The sequence below is a fragment of the Lynx canadensis genome, chromosome C1, assembly GCF_007474595.2.
Source record: "Lynx canadensis isolate LIC74 chromosome C1, mLynCan4.pri.v2, whole genome shotgun sequence".
Lineage (NCBI taxonomy): Eukaryota > Metazoa > Chordata > Mammalia > Carnivora > Felidae > Lynx > Lynx canadensis.
In genome coordinates, this window is record NC_044310.1 from 187,559,611 (window position 1) to 187,587,295 (window position 27,685).

General features: G+C 41.8%; 1 protein-coding gene across 2 annotated transcripts in view; it reads left to right on the forward strand.

The window, feature by feature from the left end:
* The window catches only part of CDK15 (cyclin dependent kinase 15), an 80,424-nt gene extending 53,219 nt beyond the window's left edge, over window positions 1-27,205 (forward strand). Inside the window, exons 11-13 of one of the 2 annotated variants that reach the window (XM_032594159.1) lie at window positions 9,494-9,542; window positions 15,885-16,024; window positions 27,069-27,205. In XM_032594159.1, the coding sequence (XP_032450050.1) occupies window positions 9,494-9,542; window positions 15,885-16,024; window positions 27,069-27,178 (299 nt within the window). In that variant the 3' untranslated portion in view covers window positions 27,179-27,205. The remainder of the gene's footprint in view (window positions 1-9,493; window positions 9,543-15,884; window positions 16,025-27,068) is intronic. The other variant, XM_032594160.1, reaches the window with a different exon arrangement.
* Window positions 27,206-27,685: the final 480 nt, after the last annotated feature.

A 27,685-nucleotide genomic window follows, 5' to 3' on the forward strand; every position in this document is an offset into this window, starting at 1 on the left:
CACCTTTTACTACCTGGGGCACTTGAGGAAGTTCCCTAATCTGCAAAATGGGAGCAATCCTGTCATTTTAAAAGTGTTCCTATGTACCAGGCACAGAACACACATAACTTCTCCTCCTTCCCACTGCCTGCCAGGGTCTATGCTGCTAAGAGTAGCACAGTTTTATGCATGAGGAGGCAGGTTTTCTCCCAGGTTCACCCAGAGGCATTTCCTAGATTGGAGATGAGTCAATCCATGACCAAACTTTGTTCTCTTTCCATTGGGCATGTTGCATCCCTCTGTCTCGTTTTGCAGGGTGGTTCTGAGACATAAGTGAAATTATTGAACCTCATCTGCCACGATTCCTAACTTCTAGTAGGTGCACAAAACAAGTTAGTTCCCATTCTGTTTTACCCAGTATGGAGGTTCATTCAGCGGTTCAGTGACTTGACAGGGTTCAAGGTATGTGAGAACTGAAGCTATACCTGTTTTTATGTTTAGCTTCCTTAGATTTCTTAGCTTCCCTCTAGATGTTAGGCACACCTCCCAGTGCCAGAACTGACTTCTATGTTAGCTTGCTTAGGCCTAAACCTTGCCTGAATTCGTACTCTCTAAAAGCCAACCCTCAGTTTTCAAATTTTTACCTAAGTCAGTGTGAGTACCTGTTAAGGCCATCTCTTGTGAAGGCTCCATTCTGCACCCCTGACGTAAACTATTGTGAGATGCCTGCCTGCTATGACATGGGCTCTTCCCTGGCAGAATCCTTAGTGTCTATGTGCTACATAATGGGTGTCTAGTAAAAGCTACTAAATCACAGAAGGCATCAGTATCATCTTTATTGATTTCACCGAAATCCTAGTATGGTAGAAAGAATACTTAAGTTTTCTACAGAGCAAACTTGACCACTTCTAGTGCTTCTAGTATCTAACACATGTCCCCTAACTGGTACATAGTAGTGAGTTAATACATATTTGTGAAATGAAATCAGTGATCAGGAGCCAGAAAACGTGCAATTCTAGTTCCAATCACATCCTCTATGACTCTAATAATCCTTGTTCTACACACTTGACCAAGGACATACATGTAAGTTATTATTCACCTTATTTCTGGGTAATAATAACTACTGTTTATTGAGCACTAACTATGAGTTAGGCACTTTACTCACACTGTTTTACTTTGATTCACAACAACCCTATCAGATAGGGGCAATGTTATCATTCCTACTTTACCCTAGGGTCACCTAGCCAGGAAGGGGGTGCTTCAGAATATCCAGACCTTTTGGATTTCAAGGTGGTACTCACAGCTGTATTCCATCTTACCTTCCAGCTATTAAAGGGCAAATATGATGATATGGTAATTAATGTCCTAGACTGGGGATCAGCTAATAACACTTTCCAAGTTCATCTCCAAATGATTATGTCCTTCTAACTAGACTTGGTCTTAGAATCTGTGAGCTTGATGACATGTTTTTGGAATGTAATGTGAATGGGATCCCAGGATGGGGACTGTAGCAGCCCCTGCTTGCTACAGCTAATCTGTGAACCCTGATTGGGCTCATTACCATTGCACTTCTGCAGGGCTGCCGAAAGCTCCTGGGGAGTTACTATTAACATCTTTATTAACCCGTCCCCCTAATCAGTCAGTGAAGTTCATTTAGATACACAGCCTGCTTTGATCTTCATTAATAGTTTCTTCTAGTTTCTACATTTATTTTTAGTTTTCTCATCTTTAATTTATTTGGTGGCAATTATTAGTTTTTATTGAGGAGGACTAGATGATCTTAAAGTAGTTAAGATTAGGAAAAATTGCAAATGAGTGAAAGCAGGTAAAAAAAATTTTTTTTTTAAATGAAACCCTGCTATATTCCTTCTCATTTCAAGAAAAAGGGCCTTAAGATCCCAAATATTGTGAAACTGGCTCAACCTAGAGTCTCCTCCCTACCTTCAAGGCCAGCGCCTTGTTCCACCCATCTCTGTAAGGCACAAAGCAAGACATGCACGTAGGCCCTCTTGAGGTACTTTTACATTTTAAGGATAATGTTTAGTAAATTTATTTCATTTTTATTTTTTATCCAGGCATCAATTTTTCATTCATTTAACAAATATTTATGAATGCTAGGTACTAGGGACTAGGAGATTAAAAAATAAATAAGACATTGATACCTGCCTTCAAAGAATACAGTCTACAAGGGAAAGATATAAATAATACAACCTGGAAAGTATTATTCTAGCAGCATCCCCTGGGGACCTCTGGGAACACTGGGAAAAAGGCCCCCTTAGTTTGCCTGGGAAATTTAGGATTTTTTTTTTTTTTTTTTTTTTTTTAGAGAAAGAGACAGAGCTGGGTCTCAAAGATGATGAAGTGGGCATTCTCCAGGTGAGCAATAGGGAAAGGACATTCCAGACAATGGAACTGGACACAAAGGAATAAGAAGGCAGGTTTATTTGATATTGTACCAAGCAGGTAAATTGCTCAAGGAAGCTAGAATGTTAGCTTTGTAGTGGTACATTGCTGGAGATTAACTTGGAAGGGAAGACAGGAACTAGATTGAGAAGTTCTTTGTAATCATCCTAAGGATTTAGACTTTGACCAATAAGCAAAGAGAAGGTATTGAATAATTTTTAACAAGGAAGTGATATGGAAGGATTTAAATTTAAAAATTGCTTGCTAAGGAGGGCACTTCTGATGAGCACTGGGTGTTGTATGTAAGTGATGAATCACTGAATTCTACTCCTAAAACCAATATTGCACTGTATGTTAACTAACTAAAGTTTAAATAAAAAAAAAATAATAAACAAAAAGCTATCATGATCAACAACAGCAACTAAATTGCTTGGAATACCATATGTAAAATTAAATTGGTGGTGTAGCTGAACCCAAGTCTGTCTGCCCGACACACAACAAAGTCAATCACTAAGACATCAGATATGCAGCAAGGAGATCAGAAGCAATGTGGCAATGCCTTAGATTCCAGAAGACAGGAGTGCTTGGCTGGCTCAGTTGGTAAAGCATGCATCTCTTGATCTCAGGGTTGTGAGTTTGGGCCCCATGTTTGGTGGAGAGATTACTTAAAAATAAAATCTTAAATAAAATAAAAATTAATAAAAAATTATAGATTCTAGAAGACAAATAACGAGTGTCAACTAGAGCAGTGGCAATGGATAAGGAATGGAAGGGACAAATCTAAAAAGCATCTAGGTAGTTAGAGTCCAGGGGAGGTTGTAACTGATGGGATTCTAGTGGGTAAATGAGAGCCCCATTCACTGGCACAGAAAAGAAAGGGGGAAGGAACAGATTTGTGGAGAAAGTAATGAGTATAAGATTGGAACATTTTGAGATTTAGATATCTGTGGGACCACCAAATGAAGATATCTAAAAACCAATCAGAAATATAGGCTTGTGATTATAAGTGTCCAATGTAGAAATACAAAATTGGAAGGAATCTGATTAAAGTGGTATTTGAAGCCCCCATGTAAATTCAGTTACCCCAGGGAAAGTGTGAAGAGAAAGAAGACTATGATAGAACCCTGGGGCACCAGTCCTGAAGGGTCAGGCAGAGAGAAAGGGGTCTTTGGAAGCTGAGAGGGAACAGCCAGAGGGGCTGGAGAAGACCAGGAGATGATAATAATCATAATACCATGAAAATCGTATGGTCATAAGCTCATTGGGGGACAGGCAATATATGTCTGTTCATTCCCAGGGCTGAGCACATGTGGTGGCCCTTAAACATTTGTAGAGACTATGGGGCAGTGGTAAATGTCAAATGATGCATCACCAAACACCATATGCACCAAAAGCCATGACATCATTTGTGGAGGTGGACAGATGTTAAACATGGCACTCCCCTCCACCCCCTGCCCAGGGAGACGAGAGACTTGGATTGTGCCCATTCCCTTCACCTTCTCCACCTACCAGGAGCAAGGCCTGGCCTCCCCTTCCTCTGCAGAGACCATTACCTTAGGAAGAGGCTTCAGAGAATGGAATATTTTCTTAGAATCCACAGAAAATTTTGGTGCAGGGTTAGAAAAGTGATAAGCTATAAATGTGAGTTGAGTGCCAGGTTCAAATGCCACGGAGCACCCCTCATGAGAGCATCATGGACTTTCAGCATCCTGCTGACAAAGCCCAAACAGAATCTAAAGCCTGGTAATGTAAAGCGCCAGAAGAGCCAAGTTTAGTCTCCTTGAGCCAAAGACCAAGGAAGTAAGCAGCGGTGAGGGTGTGAGTGTGGTTAAGGCAGAGGGAGGTCGGAGAAGAGCTACAGATTTTTGCAATGCAGTTTTAAGGTTACTGCTTGAGATAGTGAAATAAGGCTAACAACATTATCAACTATTTAAATATATGGTATCTTAAGAATGCATTGTATTTGGGAAATTCCAGAGGTGTAGTTCAGTAGGCTGCATTATAAGATAACCTTAGGGTGATTGTGGTAAGACTATAGAAACCAGAAAATGTTTTACCTTGAGCTAAGACTCAAGATAGTTCTTGTGATGTTTTATCAATCAACCAGCAAATCTCTATTGACTTGAATCTGTTGTGAAAAGAGCTTTCTCATTTCACTTATGAAATAAGATTCACGGAAAAAATGTGTTATTGTATTATGGTAGCAAAACTTCTGCCCTCATTTTAATTTTATTCCATTTAGTTTGGAAATTAATATGTTCAGCTTTTTAAGTTTCCCTTTGCAACTTTCTTCACTTTTCCTACCTCAAATTCTACTTGAACTCAGATGAGAACTCTTATTAAAATAATTATGAAGAAAAAGAAAATTGTAGAAGGAGGAGATGGAGAAAAATTTAGTCTATTGATTTACCATCATTTTTGGAAAGAGAAGGAAAATAAGCTACCTATAGACCTATTATCTTAAAGGCTACTGAAGCCAGAGAAACAAGCTTGAAATGGTGCTGTGTAGGATGCCTATCTGTTTGTGGATCATTCTCTCATTGATCACTTGCAGCTTAACTACTGGGAAAAATCAATGGGAGAGAGGCAAGGTCATCCAGCATCAGGTTATCTCCAGGAGAGTGGAGGCAGGGGAGGGGGAGCAAGCATTGGGCTTTAGCTGTGCCTCAAAACAGCAATCTAACTGTACTCTACAAACATAAATCCTCCATTCAGCTAATGTAGCTACAAAATAGATGGGGGAAGAGAATCAAGTACAGTCTTGGAAGACATGGAGCCTCAAATTCAATGTTACTACATTGCCTCCTGGGACAACTCTCAGGCAGAATTTATGAGGACTGATCTTTCCCTTGCCATGCTTCCTCTTTCACATCTTTGAAAAATATATTAAGTATGCACCAGACACTATGTTCTGCAATTTTTACATATACTGATTAACTGAATTTTCACAAGTAGCTTGTTTGAGGAAATGAGCCTCAGAGAAGTGTGTGGAAGTCACTGATGAGTGGTCGACCCTACCCTCCTTGCTAGACCAGCACCTTCTGCCTCATTTAGAGGCACACTAGAAACATCTGGAGATCATTAAGGACAATAATAACAACACAGTAAGAGACCAATGCTGGGCTGTCCCCAGGCTCATTGAATCAGACTCTGCAGGATGGAGCCAGGGTTTCCTTTTGGTTCAAAACTCTCCCAGTTGATGCTAACATGCAGCTTAGTCTGAGAACTACTGTGTAGACCATGCTGCCTCTCCAAAACGAGAGATGAAAACAAGAAGAAAAAAAAGAAAAAGGAATAAGCCTAACATTTATTGAGCCCTTACCATATTCCAAGTGCTTCATCTTATCTAATCCTTCCAAGCAACTGGAAAAGTATTCCCATTTTACAGATTTGGAAACTTCTGAGTTACTTAACCATAGAGGTTAATTTCCCTCAAATCCCAGAGCTCACAAGTGGCAGGAGGGAGATTTGAACCTGTGTTTGGGCCTTTGTTCATGTTACTACGGCACACAGCTAAGAAACACACCTCTGGTCCACATTGAAGATTCAAAAGAAATCAAGTGAGGTTTGTAAGAACTAGAGCTTATAGCACGTTAGAATTTCACTATGATGCAATGGCAAATTATTGAAGGAGAACAATAAGGCAGAAATAGCTGAGACGCAAGAGTAGAGAGGAAAACCATGGCACATCAGACCAGAGAAGATGGCAGAGAGAAAAAGGCAAAAGAGTGAGGAAATACATTACACTTACTACCATCCTTATTCTCACAACAACCCGATAGAGCAGAAATAATAGTTATCCTCCTTCTGCAGATGGGCCTGTGGGGTCCTAAGCAATACCCTTAGGTTACACAGCTGGTAAGTGGCATACTATGAACTCAAAACCCGGGTCCTGGGTCCAAAGCACACAGGATTTACATTGCTCATCACTTCTCAAAGGAAGAAAAAGAGGAACAGGATTTATTTTGTTTAATGCTGAGAGGCAGCCACTTTACGTTCATTACCTCAGAAATCTCAATGAATTCAATGAATCACTTTGTCCTTGTGAGATGAATATGACCTCCAACTTGAGTTTAGGTAACAGTCTGGCTATGGTTAAACTATCTTGCTTAAGGTCTCAGTGAAGCTGACACAGTAGTTTCAAACCCCAGGTTCAGTGTTCAAGCCCTAATTCAGCTAATTCCAAGCCCATGTTTCTAAAGAATAACACTTAAGTTAGAAATAGCTTTAAAATACTGAAGACCCAAAAACACAGTACACAAGAACTGTATGTAGGACCAGAAAAACAAAACATGGGAGAGCACTGAAATGGATTTCCTTATGTTGATTGGAAATTTATTTTAAAAAATTGGTTTAACATTTTTTTTTTTGAGAGAGAGAGAGAGAGAGAGCACACACACACACAAGTAGGAGAAGGGCAGAGAGAGGGAGACAGAGGATCCAAAGCAGTCTTGGTGGCATTGTGAGCACAGAGCCCAATGCGGGGCTCGAACCCATGAACCATGAGTTCATGACCTGAGGCAAAATCAAGAGTCGGCTGCTTAACCAACTGAGCCACCCAGGCGCCCCTGGAAATTGATTTATGACTGAATGAGGAAATATTTTAATTTTGTTTGGCCAGGGAAGAACTGTAAATAGGCAGCCAAAAGTAGTTTGGAAATAAACATTCTAAACAAATACCAGATATTCTTATTTTTACTGGTTATTTGTATTTAGGCACAATCATCTGAATAGAGAGGGACGAAGCGGTATATACAAGCACTTCCCTTTGTGCCCATCTGGGACTATAAACCTCCAGCAAAGTGGTTCTCATTTGATTACATCTGACCTTGAAAACTCCATGGAAATCACTTTCTTTGAACACTCCTTTCACTCTACAAAGTCTATACGTTCAATTTTTTTTAACGTTTATTTATTTTTGAGACAGAGAGAGACAGAGCATGAATGGGGGGAGGGTCAGAGAGAGAGGGAGACACAGAATCGGAAGCAGGCTCCAGGCTCCAAGCTGTCAGCACAGAGCCCGACGCGGGGCTTGAACTCGTGAACCACGAGATCATGACCTGAGCCGAAGTCAGACACTTAACCAACTGAGCCACCCAGGCGCCCCTATAAATTCTATTTTTAATTGAACTTACTTTTGAAGTTACAAAATCATGTGTTTTTAAGAAAAATACATTGAAGACAATAAGCATAGAAGTACAGGGGTAAACCCAGAACCATTATCCTTATCAGATGCATAGTCTTCCAGGTCTGTCTTTAATGCATATACAGACATGAATATGCCAGTATTATCAAAATCATTTTTTGCCCAACTATGAATAAATTCTTTGTTGGGTTAACAGTCTTGGTGTACTCCATTCCTCTAAGAGCGGGAAGAAGAGCTCTTTAAAAACAAAACACTTACATTTCAGGCCCAAGAAAAGCACAAGGAAGAAACATCGTTTTAAATGAGAGCTGAAATACTCTTTTCTCAATCTGGAGTGGGAAATAGAGGGATTTGATAAGGAGCTTCGGTTTATAGCCCCTGCAGCAACTCTTATCTCCTGAACATAGAGTAAGCATTCAGTTAGTGCTTCTTGAATGGATGAGAAATTGTCCCCTTCTTTGCTGGTTTTATTTGGGATTAAATAGTGTCGATACCAAGAATCATAGAAACACGTGTGTTCACATGTGAACGTTGTAAAGAGTGCTCCAAAGAAAATGACAAACTTTATCATCATCCATTTGGGGTTATTCAAGCCAGAATTCACTTTCATTTTTACTGTAAGTGACATATAAAATTAGACCCATCACTTTTTACCACTTCTGAGCCTTTGAGACTTGCCCCATCGTTCATCACGTGGACTTTTCGTGTGTGTGTGTGTGTGTGTGTGCCGCGCTGTGCGCGTGCACACGTGCACACATGCACACTTTGTTCTCTCAAACGAATTGTGGGCTCTGCGAGGTTGGGGAGGTTTCTTCTGATTTCTTTTGTATTCTCCCAGAATTTGGTACTGTTCTGCACACAGTAGTTGTTAAAAGTTTGTTTGACGTTAGTGAATACTGTGACCATATTAATTTGCTAAGGCTGCAGTAACAAAGTACCACAAACTCAGTGGCTTAAATCACAGAAATCTGTGGTCTCACAGTGCTGGAGGCTAGATCTAGAATTGAAGTGCTGGGGGGCACCTGGGTGGCTCAGTCGGTCAAGTGTCTGACTTCGACTCAGGACATGATCTCACGGTTCGTGGGTTCAAGCTCCGGATTGGGCTCTGTGCTGACAGCTCAGAGCCTGGAGCCTGCTTCAGATTCTGTGTCTCTTCCTCTCTCTGCCCCTCCCCTGTGCGGGCTCTGTCTCTCTCAGTCTCTCAAAAATAAATAAAGATTTTTTTAAAAATTAAAATTGAGGTGTTGGAAGGATTGTTTCCTTCTGAGGGCAACCATCGTTCCAGGCCACTCTCCTTGGCTTGTGGCTGGCTGTCTTCTCCTTGGGTCTTTTCACACATCTTCTCTTACACACGTCTGCCCTGTATCCAAATTTTCCCTTTTTTTATGAGGACACCAGTCATATTGGGTTAGGGCCCATCCCAATGACCTCATCTTAACTAATTATAACTGCAATGACCTATTTCCATATAAGGTCAGATTCTGAGGCACTTGGGGTTAGGACCTTGACGTATCAATTTTAGGGGGACACAATTCAACCTGTAATAGTGACCTTCAACAGAATCATAAAAATCCACAGTGAGAAGATGCCTTAAACATTGTTCACTTTGCCTATCTGGTGCCTGAACTCTCTTTGCCTGAACCAAGAAGAATGTGTAGAATTTTTCTCTTAATTTTTTTTAATGTTTATTTATTTTTGAGAGAGAGAGACAGAGTGTGAGCAGGGGAGGGGCAGAGAGAGAGGGAGACACAGAATCTGAAGCAGACTCCAGGCTCTGAGCTATCAGCACAGAGCCCAACATGGGGCTTGAACCCACAAACTGCAAGATCATGGCCCGAGCTGAAGTCGCAGCTTAACCAACTGAGCCACCCAGGCGCACCAAGAACAGTAGAATTTTAATAATATTTTGGCAATGGGATTTTAGGGTTATATTTGGTTTTTAATGTGTCTGTGTGTGCTTTCCAGAATGGTTCTCACTTCCTAAGCCTCAAAGTCTTCAGAACATCTGGAACAGGTAAGCACCACCTTGGAAAGCTGATCTTTCAAGCGGGGTTAGAGGAACATTTCCCTGGGCCTCAGTCCACTGAACGCACAGCCCTCAGCACCTGGATCTCTGGGGCCACAAGCCCCAGGAAGATGCCTCTGGGAGAGTCAGCCACTTGTGAGTCTGTTAGTTTTTCTCTATGAACCATTTTACTTTCAGAGTTTGGTCATTAAAATTGTTTTGCGCCCCTCGACCATGCCAGAGGCCCTGAGAATGAGGGAGTGTTGGCCTGCAAGAAAACCTAGTGGGTTTATTATTCTCTAACACAGAGAAACCAAATAACATCATTGAGTGGCTATTGGAGGGGGGGGGCAACTTGATTCATGGAGGTCATGCTTTCCCAGGCCCTCTCCACGCAGTCTCAGCTCAGACCAGGGCAGACTTTTATTACCAGCTTTCAACAAATCCCTAGTTTCTTTTACAAAGTAAAACAGATAATAGAGACATTCCCGGAATAGTTAGCTAACTAAGCCGTGCCAGGCAACCTCAGGGCTAAGAAGAACTCAGTGTTTTCGGACAATGACCAATTACAATAACCAGTATTATTTGATCTGAAGAGTAATTAGCTGAGGCTCTTTCTTTTGCTTCAGTGAGGAGGCAAAAAGGGCAGTGAGGAAAACATCAGAGACAGGGGGAACGAGCTCAAATGTCAAAGAAAACACACTCTCGCAGGTGGGAGAGAAGGAGAAGAGATCCTAACTGAACATTTGAACATTGTTTCTTCCCTGAAAGTGTGGTAGGGTTAACCCCACCCAAATTTTGTTGATTTTTTCATACTTGGACTGTTCTTGTGCTTTAAAAACCCTCCATGGCGAGTGAATATCAGAGCACAAAGAGGTCAGACGTAGAGCTGTGGGCTACCAAAGATGTCTTGTTGGAAGGGACAGGTCTCTTGGGAGGGCTGCACTCTCTACTCTTATTTTCAAGCTCACTGGTCACCTGAAACCACCGCCCCCCTCCCCCCCCACCCCCCCCACTGTTTTGGAGACAGGTTTCCAGGGAAACCACTGTTTACCATTCGTTCAAGATGTGCAACTTTCTCTTACCAGTATGGTCAGGATCCCTAGCCCCAGCTAGAGATATGTGGGTTTTAGCATTGCCCTAAGGCTTTCTTCCATTCCACTATTGGCTTCCAAAATAAATGGTAACTCCAAACTTAAAAATCACCTTAATACCCTATGCTGCTGCTGTTGGCACTGTTGCAGGGCAAAAGAAAGTGCCACAGCCTCCTGCTATCACCCTACCAGGCCTCCTTCAAGACCTAGCAGGACCTGGATCCACTGAATGTCCTCTGGTTTTTCTGATCACACAAAAGACCAACCACCTCTGCCCATTGGCTTGTCCCAACAATAACTTTGCCTTAGCTCAGACTTCTGGCTTCTCTTTGCTCAGGTCTTCAAATCAAAGAGTAATGTCTAGAGATGTGCTGCCTGAATACAGTAGCCACTAGCACATGTGGCTATTAAATTAACTTTAGTTGTTCAATTGCACTAGTCACATTTCAAGGGCCCAATAGCCACATGTGAGTAGTGGCTAACATACCGGAGGGGGCAGAAATAGAATGTTTTCATCATGATGGAAGTTCTATTGGACAACACTGGTCTAGATTATCATATGAGAAAATTCTTAGTTCTGAGAACGACTTTGTTTGTTGAACTAACATTAGGCAGAATGATTGCAATGGACCTAGCAAGGTGCTGAATATATTATTCATTATTCCTCACAAACCAAGTCCCATTTCAAAGAGGTGGAAACTGAACATCAAAGAAATGAAGTAACTTGGCCCAAAGTCACCAAGCCAAGTAAAGTGGAGCCCAGATTCATCTTGCACACAGGTCTCTGTTACTTTGTCATTGAGTCAGGTTGCAAGTGTGATAGATAGAGAGGGGCTGAAAAACTGGCTTTTTCTACAGATTTCTGCAAGGTACAGAACTGTGTGTGTGGGCCAATAATACACCTCAGGGCATTGCCTGGGATTGATGGTGACCCGATCAACATGGGCCTAGTAAGTACACACTCACTTGTTACATTGATTGGAAAATTATGGACAGCTTCTTTGAAGTTGTTTCTCTTTCCTAGTGTTGGATATATTCTTATTGTGGGTTTCTGCTTTACCACGTCCTAAACTGGCAACATTAAAAAAGTACCCACTCTCCTATAACAACGATAAAGAGGTCATTATTGAAAAAAACAATGATATTTGAATAAAGCCTGCAGCTTAGTAGCATTGTGCCAATAGTAATTGCTCAGCTTGATAATTTGACTATGCTTCTATACATAATGCTAACATTAGGGAAAGCAGGTGAAACATATAACTCTGTGTGTACTATTCCTACAATTCCTGTACCTAAAATACTTCAAAATAAGAACAAATTGAAAAAAGAAATTGAAAAAAAAATCCCTGCCTTTTTTCTGTTTCTATGGATCTAGGGGAAAACAACAAAGAAACCAGGCAAACTGACAATGGACCAGCCTTGCGCTGCAAACAGATAAAACTCTCCACTGCAAAGGTCAGTGGCAGTAATAGCAGTGGAGATTTTTATGCTCAGAGCCAGCCTGTGCTGAGAAGTCAAGGTTATTGCCTCAGGCCCCTGAGAACCACCAGATTTTACATGTGTGGAGTAATGGCCAGTGGATGGAGCTTCACACAACCACAAAGCCTGATTTTTCATTTTTTCTTACTGTTTGTGTTTCTGTTCTGGACTTCTAAAATTAAATGTGGATGTCCTCACACCCAGCACTTCCTTTAGGACTCATTTACAATTTTAATTCTTTTTACAACTTTTGTAAGCGACGAGGTCTATGGCAACTCAGGTCTGCTGAATGAATGTGTTTTCCGTGCACACAGAGACAGGAACTCTCCCAGACTGCTGGTGGAAATGGAAATTAGTACAACTAGCTTGTAGTCTTAATAAAAAACTTGAACATGTTGTATGTCCTTCAACCTGAGGATTTCAATTCTCAAAATTTATACTAAGGAAACCACTGCACAGGTACACAAAGATTTCTTGTTGAGGGGTCACAGCATGATTTTAATGGTAGCCTCTCACACCCCAACAAAAAGGAAACAACTTTGATAAGAGTCTGGCTATGAAAATTATGGTATGCCCACATAACAGAATGCTATGCAGCTATTAAAATTATGTCCTAGAAAATGATCAAGATAGTCAACTACAAAAAGTAGGTTATAACGGCATACAGAGTATGATCTCATTTTTTTTTGTAAAGCAAGAAATATATCCACTTAAAAATAAAGGACTAAAGAAGGAAAACTGAACATCAAAGCAATAATGATTGTCTTTGAGTGAAGGGGGTTATCTCAGAAGGATGGGGTAGTTTCAATTTTCTCTCTGCATTTTCTAAGTGTTTCTAATAAATATGTATTATGTTGGCAATGGAACACTTCTTGCTTCTGGAAATGTTACTAGAAGGAAGGGTTATCAGAGGATTTTTGTCTTCATCCCATTAATTGGGTGGGTAGGTTCACCTAACTCTGCAAGATGCTCCTGGCATGTTAGGGATTTAACATCACAAGCCTAACACATAATATTTATTGACATTTAGCCTATGTGGAAAGATGCTGGTAGGCAAATTAACATTTGTTAATGTCACTTCCCATCCCAACTTTCATTTCCAAAGCAGTGGTCGTAACCATTGAAGAATCGTTCTAGCAAGAGTTAGAGGAGGTGGCAAGTTGTAGAAATGTAATGATAAAGGCAGTGGATAGTAAGCAAGATTATAGATGGCAGAAAGAAGTAGAATGATACAAATATGGAAGTAAATTAACATTTGTGCCCAAAGAAGCAACATTTTTATTCCTAGGGCTCTTTTCTCAGCTCCCAAATAAGAGTGCAACATGCTAATCACAAGGTAGAGATTATCAGGACACTTCTCCAGACTGGGTGGTCCCACTACAAGTGCTGCTAGGAAAGTCTCATATTCAGGAGGGCATGGACTTGGTTTATACAGGGAAGACCAACATGAACTTGGCTCACGGGAGGAAGGAGCAGAAGTGTGCTATAGCAGTCATAGACCAGAGGCCATGAGACTGGAATAAATGGAGGCTCCAGGAAAAGCCTTGATACAACCTTGTGGGACGGGTTGGGGGAGGGCTGGTTAGTTGAAAAGGAAAGTCCTAAAAAGAAATTTTCATACTGCTGATCAGTACCTACTCTCCTTTCTTTCACTGGCCTGGTGAAAATGGCCAGTTCTTCTTATATGAGACTCTACCGCCCCAAGAGAAGTTCTGTCAGCCTTTCCCTGCTTCCCCAGCTACCTAGTCTAAATGCAAAGAGTATGCATGCCATGCTAACACAAGTTCAAAATAGGTTCCCTAGCCTTCCTTCTCCAATGAGATTGCAGCTCGTATGCCCTGTCTATAGAACAATTCTGTAATAATTCAATTATTGTGGGCCAATGGGTAGGAGTGGGGTGGGAGTGTGGAGGTGGAAGCTGATGGATGCATCGTGCCCCCCTCACCATCAATACCTACCCACCCACCCCCAGAGTTTCATAGAGTGGGTTCAGGCCCCAATTTTGGCACACATCCCATCCTACCACCTATAGTGAGAGTGGACTAGGTGAAAAGAAAAATTTCACGAGATTTTCCTTGAATGTCCCTCTAGACTGATATTAGGCCCTAGTGATCTATACCACTCCAAACCCCCATTTCATTGTCCCTGAAAACCTGTGCCTGGGCAGGGCACCCTCGATGGAAAAAATACCCTCCAGCCTTTTCTCAGGCCACAAGCTAAAGATCAGGCCTCCAGCCCATGTTCCCTTCTAACTGAGCTGGAAATTGGCAAGGACTGGGGATTTGCAAATTGTCTTCTATCTTAGGTCTACAAAGCAATTATTCCTAAGTTTGAGGGTAAAATTGTCTATTTGTAGAAACAGTTTTATGTCATGGGAATCAGATACCTGAAAGTTTCTTATGTAAATCTTATGCAAAACGTGGCCAACTTACAGCTCTGGGCCAGAACTTCCAGCAATCATGGCACTGGGAAGGGGAAAGGTATCAGTTCTTTGTCACTTTAGGTTGGTATGTATATTTGACATTAAATAAGCCCGTCTATTTTTGCTTAATTGGGGATTTGTGTGGCCAGGGAACTTCATTCTGAATGTCAGACATCAGACCTGCAGTTAATTGCTTCCTGGGATCTGCACAGTTTTATGTCTGGTGGCTTTCCACTTGTAAACCTGACTGTGGGCTCTAGAGATGGGTGTACTTAAATGATTGGCACTAGATTAGCAAAGACTTTCAAACGTTCTAAGTAAATAAGAAAATTAAGACTCACAAGTCCTGCAGAATCAGCCCCTGCCACCCTCCCAGCTTCATATCTGTCCCCTCTCTCCCTCTGTCCCGGGCCAGCCAACTGGCCTTTCTTTCCTTCCTTAAAATCAGTCTTCTCCCTCTCATCCCGGGGTCTGTATGAGCACCACGGATCTCACTCAGCCTGTATTGCCCTCGCCTCCCCTGCCCTAATTCCTCAGCTCTCAGCTCAAATGCTTCCTTCTCAGGGAAGCCTTCCCTGACCAGCTCTGACTCTAAGTCAGATATCTGGGCCTTTTTTTCACAGGTAATCATGCATCTCTATGATAATTTGGTTAGTGTCTGACTCCTCCACTAGTCCAAGCTGCCAGAAGGCAGAGCCTTCCCTGTATCTTCCAGAGCCAACCACCTAGTAGCATATAGTACTTGCTCAACTAATAGATTTGCTCATCTCCAAATGTACAATTCAACACAGATCAACTTGAGGATTTGTCCTTACTGTAATTTGGGCACTTAGTTATCTCTCTTTATATGATCCATCTCAGCGGGCAACCAAGAGAGCTTCTTAGGTAATCCCCGGGAGGCTGAGCTTCAGAAACACTGTAAATAAGGGTATTTTCCATCCAATCTTCACCCTCCGAAACTGCCTCTTTTCCTCCCTCCCCTCCAGGAGTCTATGCTTGCAGCCCTTGGAACATACGTCCAATTGGGCTTTTCTGCTTGGTGGGCACTGTCCCTCATAGAAGCATCCTTAATTACATATTTCTGCTTCTATAATGATATTTCTGGGCCCTTTATGTATGTACATGTGGTACCTGGAGCCAGTGGAGAGGTGGAGGCTGAATGAGAGCACACTGAGGATAGATAAGAGTACCCATGTGGACGTTATTTTTCCCCTTGCCATCAACTTCACTAATCCCAGGACATTCTACTTGAAACACTCTTCTAGCCTTCTCCTTTTCTCTCCTTTTCTTCTTTCCCCCTTTATTTTTCAGAAGGAAGACCTCTGGAGAAATTATTTTTCTTTCCCACTTTTCCAGGTTGGGCAGGGTTCCTGAAGCTGAAGATCTGGCTTCCCAAATGCTGAAAGGCTTTCCTAGAGACCGAGTTTCCGCCCAGGAAGCACTGGTTCATGACTATTTCAGTGCCCTGCCTTCTCAGCTGCACCAGCTTCCTGATGGTGAGTGAGAGAGCATGTGTGTGTGTATGTGTGTGTGTGTGTGTGTGTGTGTGTGTGTGTACATGCACACATGTAAATCTCAGTGTTTAAGTGTTTTCTCCAAGCACTGGAAAATCATAGAATTTGCAACCAGAAATGAGCTTAGAGATCAATTTGCCTAGGAGAAGCAAGAGGGGACCCATTCTTGCCTGAGTTTTCTATGAGATTCTCTAAAACTCAAAAGCACTGGTGGGTTGAGGTGACACAGACCTCCTTGTAATGATCCAAACATTTCACGTATACACTCTTAGAAATTGGATGAGATGAAAGTTGCCTCTGAGTTGTTTGTTTTCCCCAGCATCTGCCAGGAGAAGCAAAACCAAAGTTTGCAACAACCCCCTTCTCTCTCCATGGAGAGTAAGATGATAGGTGACATGGAGATGTCACAAGAGGAGAGCTGGCCTGTCTCGATTGGTAATTTGATGCTGCTGAAGGAAGTACTGGGGTGGGGCGCTGTGGGGAGGGGAGCGTCCTCCCAGGCCGGATGCCCACGGGGAAACACAAGTTACCCTGAAATCAGCCTTGCTGCCTGGGCCTGAAGTCATCCTCCAAATCTGAAATCTGCTGAGGGATCATGTGTCTGGAAGCTCTCCTCATGTTTCTCAGAATGTGGCAGGAAGGGCTAGGCAGAGGATGTGGGCAGTGTGGTCATGGCCTGGCTATTTGGGGGGGGACCATGCTTAGGTAGGGTTTCTTAGAAACATCCACCATTCAACTGAAAAAAAGTTTCAGAATCCCTAAACAGGAGAAAAGAAAGCTAATAAGGAAGGTCTAGGGGCTCACACTGGGAAAAGAGCACTGGGAAGGCATTCAGGAGTGACAATGAGGAGAGAGGAGAGAGCTGCTGCCCAAGGGGCTTAGACATATAGGCTAGCCAAAGGCTCCAGGGTCTGCAAATGCAGCTCTGCCATATCTCGGACATTGTCCTGCTGTAGCCCAGAGCTCTTACTTTGGGACTTCTTGGGGCATTTCATTATTAAAATGAGTTATTTAGGATCTCCAAAAATAATCATAATCATACAAATGGGGTTAATGTCTTACTTAACCCTGTAGGAAGAGTTAGTCATCAGTATTTACTAAGTCACCATTAAGTGCCAAGAACATATTAAGTGCTATAAAAATTGAAGGAAGAAAGAGCCTTGTCCTTGACCTCAAGGATCCTACAGCGTGGGAGAAAAAGAGGGTGAGGAAGAGGAAACAGGGCACCCTTGTACACATATTAGCACAAATCATATCTAAACAGCTAAAGTCTGTACGTAATCAGCCACAGATGTTCTGAGGATGTGTGTGTGCTAACGGCAATTCTTTGGAGGAACTAGAATAACTCGCATGAGATGGATTGGACTGGAGGTGAATCTGGATTGGAATTTGGAAGGAGGGGAGGGACACTGGCATATGGGTGGAACAAAAGACATTCCAGGCAACCTACAATTCTTCCTCCCTTTCCAGTACCCTCACTCCCGCTGTACCCCTATCTGATCCTCTACTTCCATCCTGATACACTGTCCCCCGTCTGAGCCCCTAGATCCCTCTATAGTTTTCTTCTCTTGGTCTCGGGCTTTCTAACTACCACTTCAGGCAAATATCAACCTTCAGGGGTGTGCATGCACACACATACTCACACTCTCACACACTCACACTCCCTTTTCTCCACTTAAAGAAACTCCCTCATTGGCCCTCCTCCAGGACCTATTATTCTACATACTGAGAACCACTGGGGACTTTCAAAATTGCCTGGGCACAAGCTTTTACCTGATGAAGAGTAATTAGGAAGAAACAGTCATTGTCCAAACTGATGTGTTGTTAGAAACTTAGGTTTTGATTCTTCCTGGCCATCTGAAGCAAAGCCACCAACAGAGGGACTCTGCTGTGTGTGTGTGTGTGTGTGTGTGTGTGTGTGTGTGTATGTTAGCATGCACACCCATTGTGCGGGTGTTAAGAGAGAGACCATCTGTATTCCTTCTCTGTTCACCCAGCCACAGAGCCCAAATCTACTTTGACACTTTTAGAAAAATGAAAAGATGGAATCTTGCAGGAGCCTGCCTGTGCTGGGGGGGAGCCGAGGAGTGCTCACAGCAGGAGGGAAGTTGACTTTTCTTTATACATATAGGGGTTTTTCCATGCAGAGTTTAAATTATGCCTGATAAAAGGAGTTTCGTGGATGTTTCAGTTCTTTCAAATTCTCCTGGCTTCCTCCCAATTAAATGAGGTTTGTCAAAGCCACAGGGCTCTGCTGCTGCTGCCTCGGCCGACAAGCACTTCCTGCAGCGACATCTCGAATCCCCGAGGGAGAAGATGAAAGGGCCAGCGCCAAGAGACAGAGAAGGGGGGCAGGATTGGGTGTGTGTGTGTGTGTGTGTGTGTGTGTGTGTGTGTGTGTATGTGTGTGCATGTGGGAGGGGGTGCAGAAATAGGTTTAGAGACAGACCGACAGATAGATAGGATGTAGGACAAGTAGACAGAGAAAGCAAGGCTATCAGGAAAATAGAAAAGAAAAACAGAGGAGGAGAGAGAGCAGCTGGGGTTCATCTGTGCACCTTGACAGCAGTGGCCCTTACTCAGGACACATCTACCAAGGGATGCACTCCCTTGGCCTGGCAGTGCCAGCCTACTTTTACATTGCCCATGGCAATTAGCCTTTATTAAGAGCCTCCTTTTCAGACAGAGAGCACCAGACAGTTATCACAGTTCCCAACCTTCAGGGACACAGAATCTCTCTCCATCTCTGTGGTGGGCTGCCCCAGGCATAAGAATTGTGCAAAATAAGACATGCTCTTGTGAGTGGTTTGTAAAGAGAGTTTCCCTGCCATAATTATGCAAGAAATTTTGCTCTCTGGTGGCATTTCAGTATGGAATCATTTAGGAGCTTATATTTATATCATTTTATTATTCTGGTTTTATTCTGGTTGCAGGATAACAAAGTTGTCACTTTAAAATATATTCTGTTTCCCCTTTGATCTGGGAGATGCCAGCTCTTATTGTCTGCCCTCTGAAGAAGACAATTTGAGCATGAAACCTGTGGCTGAGAAATATGTGAAGCGTGGAGGGACAGCCTAAATCCCCGTGGAAGAGTGGTAGAGAAACTCCCCACAATGTGCAAGAATTGTTCCCGTCTATCCATGTCTATTTCCCCAAAGCTGAGACGTCCCATACAACACTTTCTCTGGGTCGTGGCACTAAGCGTATAGCAAGAGGAGAGCAGGGGGTTACTTGCCATGAAATCCAGGGTTTCCAAGATTAGTTCCCTTTTGGAACACATTCTTAGTGGAGAAGCATGAATATTAGAATGGCAAGCATGTGGGAACTTCTGGCAAGCACTGACATTTTCCCTTATTGACTCTTGAACACCTGAAGAAACATTTGTTGATGGGGAAATTATTGGTAGTCTCTCTCAAAACACACCCAACAGCAAGCTAATTGCTTTTGCAGATGGCTGGGGAGATGCTCGCCCTTCTCAGTCGCCGGCTCACGGCCACACTTGCGGTCCTCACTGCCGAGCCAGCAGCGCAGAATGTCAGCTGGGGCAGCGAGGACCTAAAATTAGGTCCTTGGCAACTCTCTAATCTTAGCTGCAGGTTCAGCTTCTTCGTTTAATTCCCTTTGCCCTCAGCATGAACTTGGGCTCTGGGAAAGGAACACTGTTTAATGATTTGGAGGTGGGGGGAGTAGAAAATCATTAAGCTGCCCTTTCTAGAAACTGGCTCCACTCTGTTCTTGCAGGGAGCCTTCCAAATGTTACCCTTGGAAAGTTAAGACTGATTTTGGAAGCTAGCCATTTTGAACCACAGACACTGATCCACAAAAGTTTTGTTTTTTTTTTTTTTTTAATCTGGGGCAGTAAATGCCACGTGATTTAAGAGTCTGGTCCTTAAGCCTGGGTCCTTGATCGTCAGGACATCAAAGGCTGTCTCTCTCTGTGGGTTGGTCCCATTTTGCTTTCCAAATCCCAGACTTGAGTCTCTCATTCCTTCCTGGACTAAATCCCCCTTCTCCTTTAAAACAGGTTTCAGCATCTTAGAAAAAAAAAAATCCTGAAACTTGAAAGCTTACAATTGTTTCACAAGTAATTTTTGCAAAAACAGCTTACGAGGGTCTTTTTCCTCATCAAATGCTTTCTTACTTTGCAGGCATACGGAAGGCAAGGCATTTACCTCTCCAATACGTCACCGCACCCTGGTGTCTATACTCCAGAAGTTCTTCAGCAGGCTCTATCCATACTGCCCCATTAAAATCTGAATAATTTTTTGTTTTGCTCCAACAAAAAAATTTCAGGCCTTCTTTTAATATTATATCTTTAATATATTTGAAGATCTCTTGATATCACTTTCCAAAGTCACTTTTCTAGGTTGAGTGGCTTTGACTTCCCTTCTCCCCAATATAGATTCAGCCTCTCTCACTCTTTAATCATTCTGTTTCATTATTCTGTTCTGAACCTGTTCCAATTATTTTGCTGATCTCTGAGACTATGGACCCACTGTAGACTCAGATTTCTAACATAGTGGGAGAATTATGCTCCAGTTCACTCATTAAAGATTTACTGAGGGTCATTTGTATGATACTGAGTGATACAAAAATGAATTAGTCATGGTGTCTGTCCTCAAAGAGCTTATAGTCCTTACAGAAATGAGACAAGTATATAAACAGCCACAGATCTAGTGTGGGGTGCTCTGGGTGTTCAAAGGAGGTGAGATTAACTCTAGCTGTGGTGATCCAGGATGGCTTTGTGGGTGGGCCCTCAAAGATGTTGGAGTCTGGATGGTTGGGGAGGAAGGACATCCAGGGAGAAGAATGTCATTCTCCTCTCAATACCATCTAACATCATAGTGAAGTTGTCCTCTTTTTAATAATAGTGGCACAATCCTGACTCATAATCCATCATGGTTTTTCTCCTTACTGTATGGCTTATTGCAATAACTTAAACATTCTCTGTCTTTTTTTGTTTAAGGTAAAAAAAAAAAAACCCAGTGTGGGGCTCCAACTCATGATCCAAAATCAAGAGTCACATGCTCCACCAACCGAGCCAGCCAGGTGCCCCAATTTAAACATTCTTTAACATGTACTAGTAAAATTTAGTTTCATTCTTTATATGCTAATGGTTTCAAATCTATTTTATTCTTGCTTTTATTGTGTAGACTATTCAAAATTTAACCAGAATACGTTGTCATTCTAGAGGCCAGTTCTCAGGGGATGGGAGGGAGCAGATTCTGAGCCAGGTCTCTCTTTTCTGCCTGCGGGAGTTTGTAACCTAACTCAGACCACCCTCTCAAACCTTTTTAAATCCTCCGTTATTTGATATGTAGGCAGTACATTAAGAAGCAAGAAATTAAGACATATCCTCCATAACACACTTCCTCACCTTCTGTGCTCGGAGCTGTCCTCAAGAGATTCCAGTATATTAGAAGAGATGCTGGAAAGAGAGGAAAGAGTTAGAGACTCTTGGAGTGGGAGAGGATCTCAGATACTTGCTATTCCATATCTTCATTATACAGACTGAGTCCCTGACTCCCTGGGAAGAATAGCGGCTGCCGTTTATTGGGCATCTATGTGCTTTACACAAATTCTCATTCAATTTGTAGACTAATTGGTGAGGCTGGAGCTATTATCCTCACATTACATATAGAAAATTGGGAATGAGCGAGGCTAAGGAAATTGCTCAAAGTCACGCATCTAGTAAGTGGGAGAGCCCAGGCCTGACTTCAGGTCAGACTCTTAAGCCGCTCTTCCCACTACTCATTGCTGCTTGCTAAAGATCAATGGGAATTTAGTAGCAAAATGAGGATTACAACCAAGGTCTTCACTCCCAGCCCTGTGACCTTTTCCACTGTCCTATGCTCTATGTTTATTTTAGAGCCTTCCCAGGAAGATTCCACTTGTCCCCAGATAACATATTTAATATCTCACAATTAAGAAGGTTCAATTTTGTGTTTAATAGAGACATCCTTCACCTCTTCCTTAATCCTCAATGTCCTTTTGTCTTAGTCTCTGTTCCTGTTTTCTTTTTTGTTTTTGTTTGTTTTGTAATACACAGTCATCCTTGGGTTTTAAGATTTTTTTTTTTTTTTTTTTTTTTTTTGAGAACAAGCACACACGTGCATGAGAAGGAAGGGCACAAGAAGAGGGAGGGAGAGAATGTTAAGCAGGCTCCACACCCAGTGCAGAGCGCAACTTGGGGCTCCATTTCACAACCATGAGATCATGACCTCAGCCGAAATCAAGAGTCTGACACTTAACCGACTGAGCCACCCAGACACCCTGGGTTTTAAAAGTTCTTAATCAATGGTGGTTCTTTTTGTTTGTTTGTTTTACTATAACTCATTCAATTTTATAAAGTAATTTCAGGAATCCAACAAAAAATGGGCAAAAGCATAAAATAGCAATTCACATAAGGAAAACAAAAAAAGCATACCAACATATGGAATAAAAAGACAGCCTTACTAATGATTAAATAAATACAAATAATTGTTAAAGTAGTTATTTTTTTTCCCTTAACCTAATGACTCCCAGTGTCAGTGAGATTGTGGTAAAATGATATTCTGCTGGTGGTGTTGTAAGTTGGAGCAACCTTTGCAAAACATTATGGCACACATATCAGGAGCCATAAAAAATGGTCACAACCTTTAACTCTACACTTTGGTTTCTGGAAATTATGCAAAGAAACAATTAAACAGAAAAGAAAGAAAGAAAAAGAACCCTAGATGCATAAAAATGTTCATCGTAGTGTTGTCTATAATTTTATCTTAAAAAGTATAAAATAAAAAGAAACGGTCTAAGTATTCAACACTAGAGAACAGATCGGATAATGTTGTTACATTGACTCAGCATATAGTACTAAGTAACCATTTAAAATAATTCACAGGAGGGGCACCTGGCCGGCTCAGTCAGTAGAGCATGTGACTCTTGATCTCAGGGTCCTGAGTCTAAGCCACCCCCCCCCCCCCGAACACCACCCCCCCGTTGGGCATGGAGCCAACTTAAAAAAAAAGAAAAGAAATTTGCAGGAGTGTTAGCGAATATGGAAATGTTTATGCTATTATGACGTGAGCTAAAAGAAAGTAGGATACAAAATTGCATATTTTAATGTACCTGTGAACATGTATTATGCATATAAACAAAACTGAAAGGTAGAGTACAAAAATAAAAATGCTCTTCCTAGTTTAGGAGGATTGTGGGTAACTTTTTTTCTTTTTCAAAGTTTTGTTTAGTGTTGATGTTGTATTGCCTTTATTGTTTAAAAGAATGAGGTAAGGCAAATGGTATTGGGAGTCCAGGCTCCAGACTGAGAGTTAAAGGACCTAAGTTATCTTCTTTTTTTCCAACGTAGCATCTGTTATTGGCCTTCATAAACCTCAATTTCTCAGTCTGCACAATGGGTTAACATTAGTTTCCTTTGTCCCAGATTGACAGAATGTTTATTTTATAAAGCTTTTAACTCACTGAATGCAAGGGTTCACATAAATGTGGTCCTAGGAGAATGAGAGGTGGGAGGGAGAGGAAAAGATAAATAGGCACTAATTAATTTTAAAAGGAAAGATCATCTGCTTTAATCGGAAATGCATATGTGCTGTGCCCCCAGTCAGAGTTTTAAGTGCACTCCATGTTAGTTAGCAACTTCAACTTAAAGTAGTGCTGTGTGATCCTTTGGGCTTTGAAGATACGAAGCCTATATACATACACATGAGCTAAAATTACCACGTAGTCACGAGGCTGTGTGCACTCTGAATAATTAAATGCACTAAGCAACTCCAGCTGATGGATTGACAATGTGTAAGAGCAGTGCGAAAAACCACGTGACAGGGAAATTACAAGACATTTTGAAATGATGGTTTAATTTCCAAGCTTTCTTTTCAGCTCGTGCTTTCTCTTTTAGCCATTACAGGCAAGTAAAAGAGATTTGATTATCTTGTTTCCTGTGAAAGGTTATTTAGCTCCTCAATCCCATTAAGTCACTTTCTGCACTCCAGTGCACCCAGCCTTCACCAGGTTATCAGCCCAGGAAGAGTAAATGGAGACACCAGGATCAGATTTCTAAAGGAAGGAAAGTTAAAGCAAAGTTTGAAAGGGGTGACAGCCAACAGCCAGGAGCTTAGGAACTCAATTAGACTGAAAGACAACTATCTCATTATCTCGTTCCGAAATGATCTAAATACATAAGAATCTAAAAGTTTTAAATAAACTTGTCCTACTGACTGTCTAGATGACTGAATTTCCCTTCTCAAAAAATTTTAAACACCCACTTTCGTATTTATTTATTCTAAGTGCGAAGCAGCTGTGATAATTATGCTGTCAGATTCAGTAAGCTAATGAGGAGTCAGTAGAATGGAAGGTTTTGCATCTGTGAGATTGCTGCAGAACTGCTCTGCTGCCTTTTTTCCTTCTCTCTTTTTCTTTCTTCCTTTTTTTTTTTCTCTTGCTTTTGTTTTCTTTTTCTGAGTCAGGAAGGAGAGTCAGACAGTCCATGGCCAAATTGGAATCCCTTTGATTAACTGAGTGTTTTCCCAACACTGTTCTACCAGAGAATTTCTCTCTTCCTTCCTCTCTCCCTCTTATCCTTTCCCTCTCTCCCTTCTTTCTCCCAATTCCCTTCTTTCTCTCTGCTCTGCTTTCTTCCCCCCTTTTTTTTCATATAAATATCTGTTTCTTTTTTCTTAATGTTTTATTTTTTTGAGAGGGGGGAGGGGCAGAGAGAGAGGGAGACAGGATCCTAAGCAGGCTCTGTGCTGACAGCAGAGAACCCTATTCAGGGCTTGAACTCATGAACCCAGTTGATCGTGACCTGAGCCGAATTCAGATGCTCAACTGACTTAGCCACCCAGGCGCCCCTCTTTCTTCCCCTTCTGTCTTCCTTTTTTTCTCTGCCTCTGATTCCTCCTCCTTCTTCCTCTTCTTCTCCCTTTCTATGGCTTCCCCCCGTCCCTTTCTCCCTTTTTCCCCTCTCTTCTCCTCCTCCTTTTTTCCCCCTTTTCCTCTCTCCCTCTCTCCCTCCTGCCTCCTTCCTGGCTTTTAAGGTGCTGCTGCTTTTGAAGGACAAGGAAGCCTGAGAGAAATCTTCATGCCACTGTCCCCAAGGCAAGAGGACACCTCTCTGAGGGAAATTTCCAAAGTGGTTTGGGTTTGCATTGATTTGAGAATAACCTGTGAAGTGTACACACTGTTTATTTTAGTTGTTTGTTTATGCTATGACATGAGCTAGAAAAAAAGTAGAATACAAAGTTATGTATTATAAAGTACCTGTGAAAATGTATTCTGTGTACCACCAAATTTGATGCCTCCCCCTTAGAGCCTAGCAAATGTGTAATTCCAGACCCAAGGACTCAAGGCCACAGACTACTCATGACATCGAAGGCAGATGTCTAGGCCAAGCAAAGTAGATATGGCCCTGCAAATTCATTTCTTGTTAAATTGTGCAATATTTACTTTTTCTTAAAGTTTATGTATTTATTTTGAGAGAGAGAAAGAGAGGATGAGTAGAGGAGGGACAGAGAGAGAGAGGGACAGAGGACCCAAAGTGGGGTCTGTGCTGACAGCAGAGAGCCCAATGTGGGGCTCGAACTCACAAATGGTAAGATCATGACCTGAGCAGAAGTCAGACGCTTAACTGGCTGAGCCACCCAGGTACCCCAAAGTGTGCAATATTTAGAGGAACCCAGGTTTGTACAGATTGTGAGCCTTGGAAAAGCAATGCCCAATGAAAGATGCCCTGAGTAGGTTTGTAGATGTGCTTTGGTGACAATGCGGCTATTGCCTCTTGCTGTTTTTCCCAGATGGCATCTATGCTAATGGCTTGTAACAAAGGCTACTAGTTATTAAAAATATATTGTGCATCAAGAACAACCCAAGATGTTTTTCATATATCATCTCCTTTAAACTTACAGCAACTGCCAGGAAGTTTTATCATCCCCATTTTGCAGATGAGTCACTTAAAATGTTTACTTTGGGAGGACTTGACCTATAACTTTAGTGTAATAAGCACTCAGGAACAACACACAACTAACAGAGGCATTTATAAAAATGCAAACTTCCAGCATACTAAACTAACCCAATACATAAATCAGAGGGCAAAGGTAGTGTGTGTGTATGTGTGTGTGTGTATAAATTATTATATATTATAACACATATATATATGTGTGTATAGAAATTATTATATAATATAATATATAAACATTATATATTATAATATATAATAATATTATATTGTAATATAATATTTATATATTATATAATAATATTATATAATTTATCATTATATAATATATGGTACAAGACTTGTACCATAGAGTCTATTAAATAGATTGCCTGATGTAACAAATGCACTAGGATTTAAACTTTCCAAAACACATCTAGCCCCGGCATGATGCTCATTGCCTACCATCACTGGGACTCTTAACCAGACTCCTTGGCTTGATATTACTCCCTTCACCATCTGGTTTCAACTCATTTTTCCAACTTTATCTACTAGTCTGTCTTGCTATAACCATGCAAGATTACTTCGCAGTTCTGTCAAAGACTTTCCTTCCTCCCTGCCTTTGCTCATGCTGATTCCCCAGCCAGCAATATCCTCCCTAGAATTCCTTAACTGTTGAAAGTACAGACCTCCTTCACAGGCCCCAAGGGCACTTGTCTATGCTTTCCCTGTGCTCCCTGGGAGATGTAGGAGAGCAGCTGTCATAATTCTTTGTTTGCATCTCACTTTCAGCCCTTGTTTGTCAGTGTGTGTGTGTCCCCAGTTCTATTCCTGTTTTTGGATCTTCAACACCTAGCATAACACCTTACCCAAGTGCTCATTTGGTAAATATATGTTGAATTGAATCAAATAAGAGGCATTTGACAACTATTAGTAGATTCAGTAAAGCAAGCTATCCGTGAGTCGGTATAAATTATTGGTGGGTAAGCCTGCCTCATGTTTTGATGTCTCTTCAGGTGACAAATATTACAACAGACATAAAAATAGACCATGAAAGATTCCAGGAAATAATATGTTGGTGCTTTTCTCTTTTCCTCCCTACAGAGGAGTCTTTGTTTACAGTTTCAGGAGTGAGGCTAAAGCCAGAAATGTGTGACCTTTTGGTCTCCTACCGGAAAGGTCACCTCCCAACCCAGTTTAGCAAATGCTGGTGAAAGAGAGGGCGACATCACCAATATCCTTTCAGGTAAGTGGTCCCAATAGTGAGCCTCCTTATGGGTGGGAGTGAACATTCATCACTGCCAGGTGGAAAGGACACTGTTCACAGATTCAGAGCCTGTTCTGTGTCTGGCTCTTTATTCCCACTCTAGGGACAGGTGGCCTAGCCCCCTCTGGATACAGTCAGTCACAGGGAGGATGATAATGTGCATCTCCTGTCTCTCTCTCTCCCAGAGGAATAGTAAGACTCCCAAGACAAAACTGACAAGTCATTGGAAGGCCTTTAACTGACACATGTGGAATAAATTATTGCACTGTAATGTCACATTCTCTCAACCATGAAGTTTTCTTCATCAGCTGATAGAACAAAATCAGAGGTTGAAAACCATCCCCATTGGCTCAAGACTGAGGAGTGTCCTGGGATGTGGGACATTCAGTGCTAAAATTGGCATAAACCTAGGTAAACCAGGATAGTTGGTCACCCCCAAATGCCAAAGAAGACC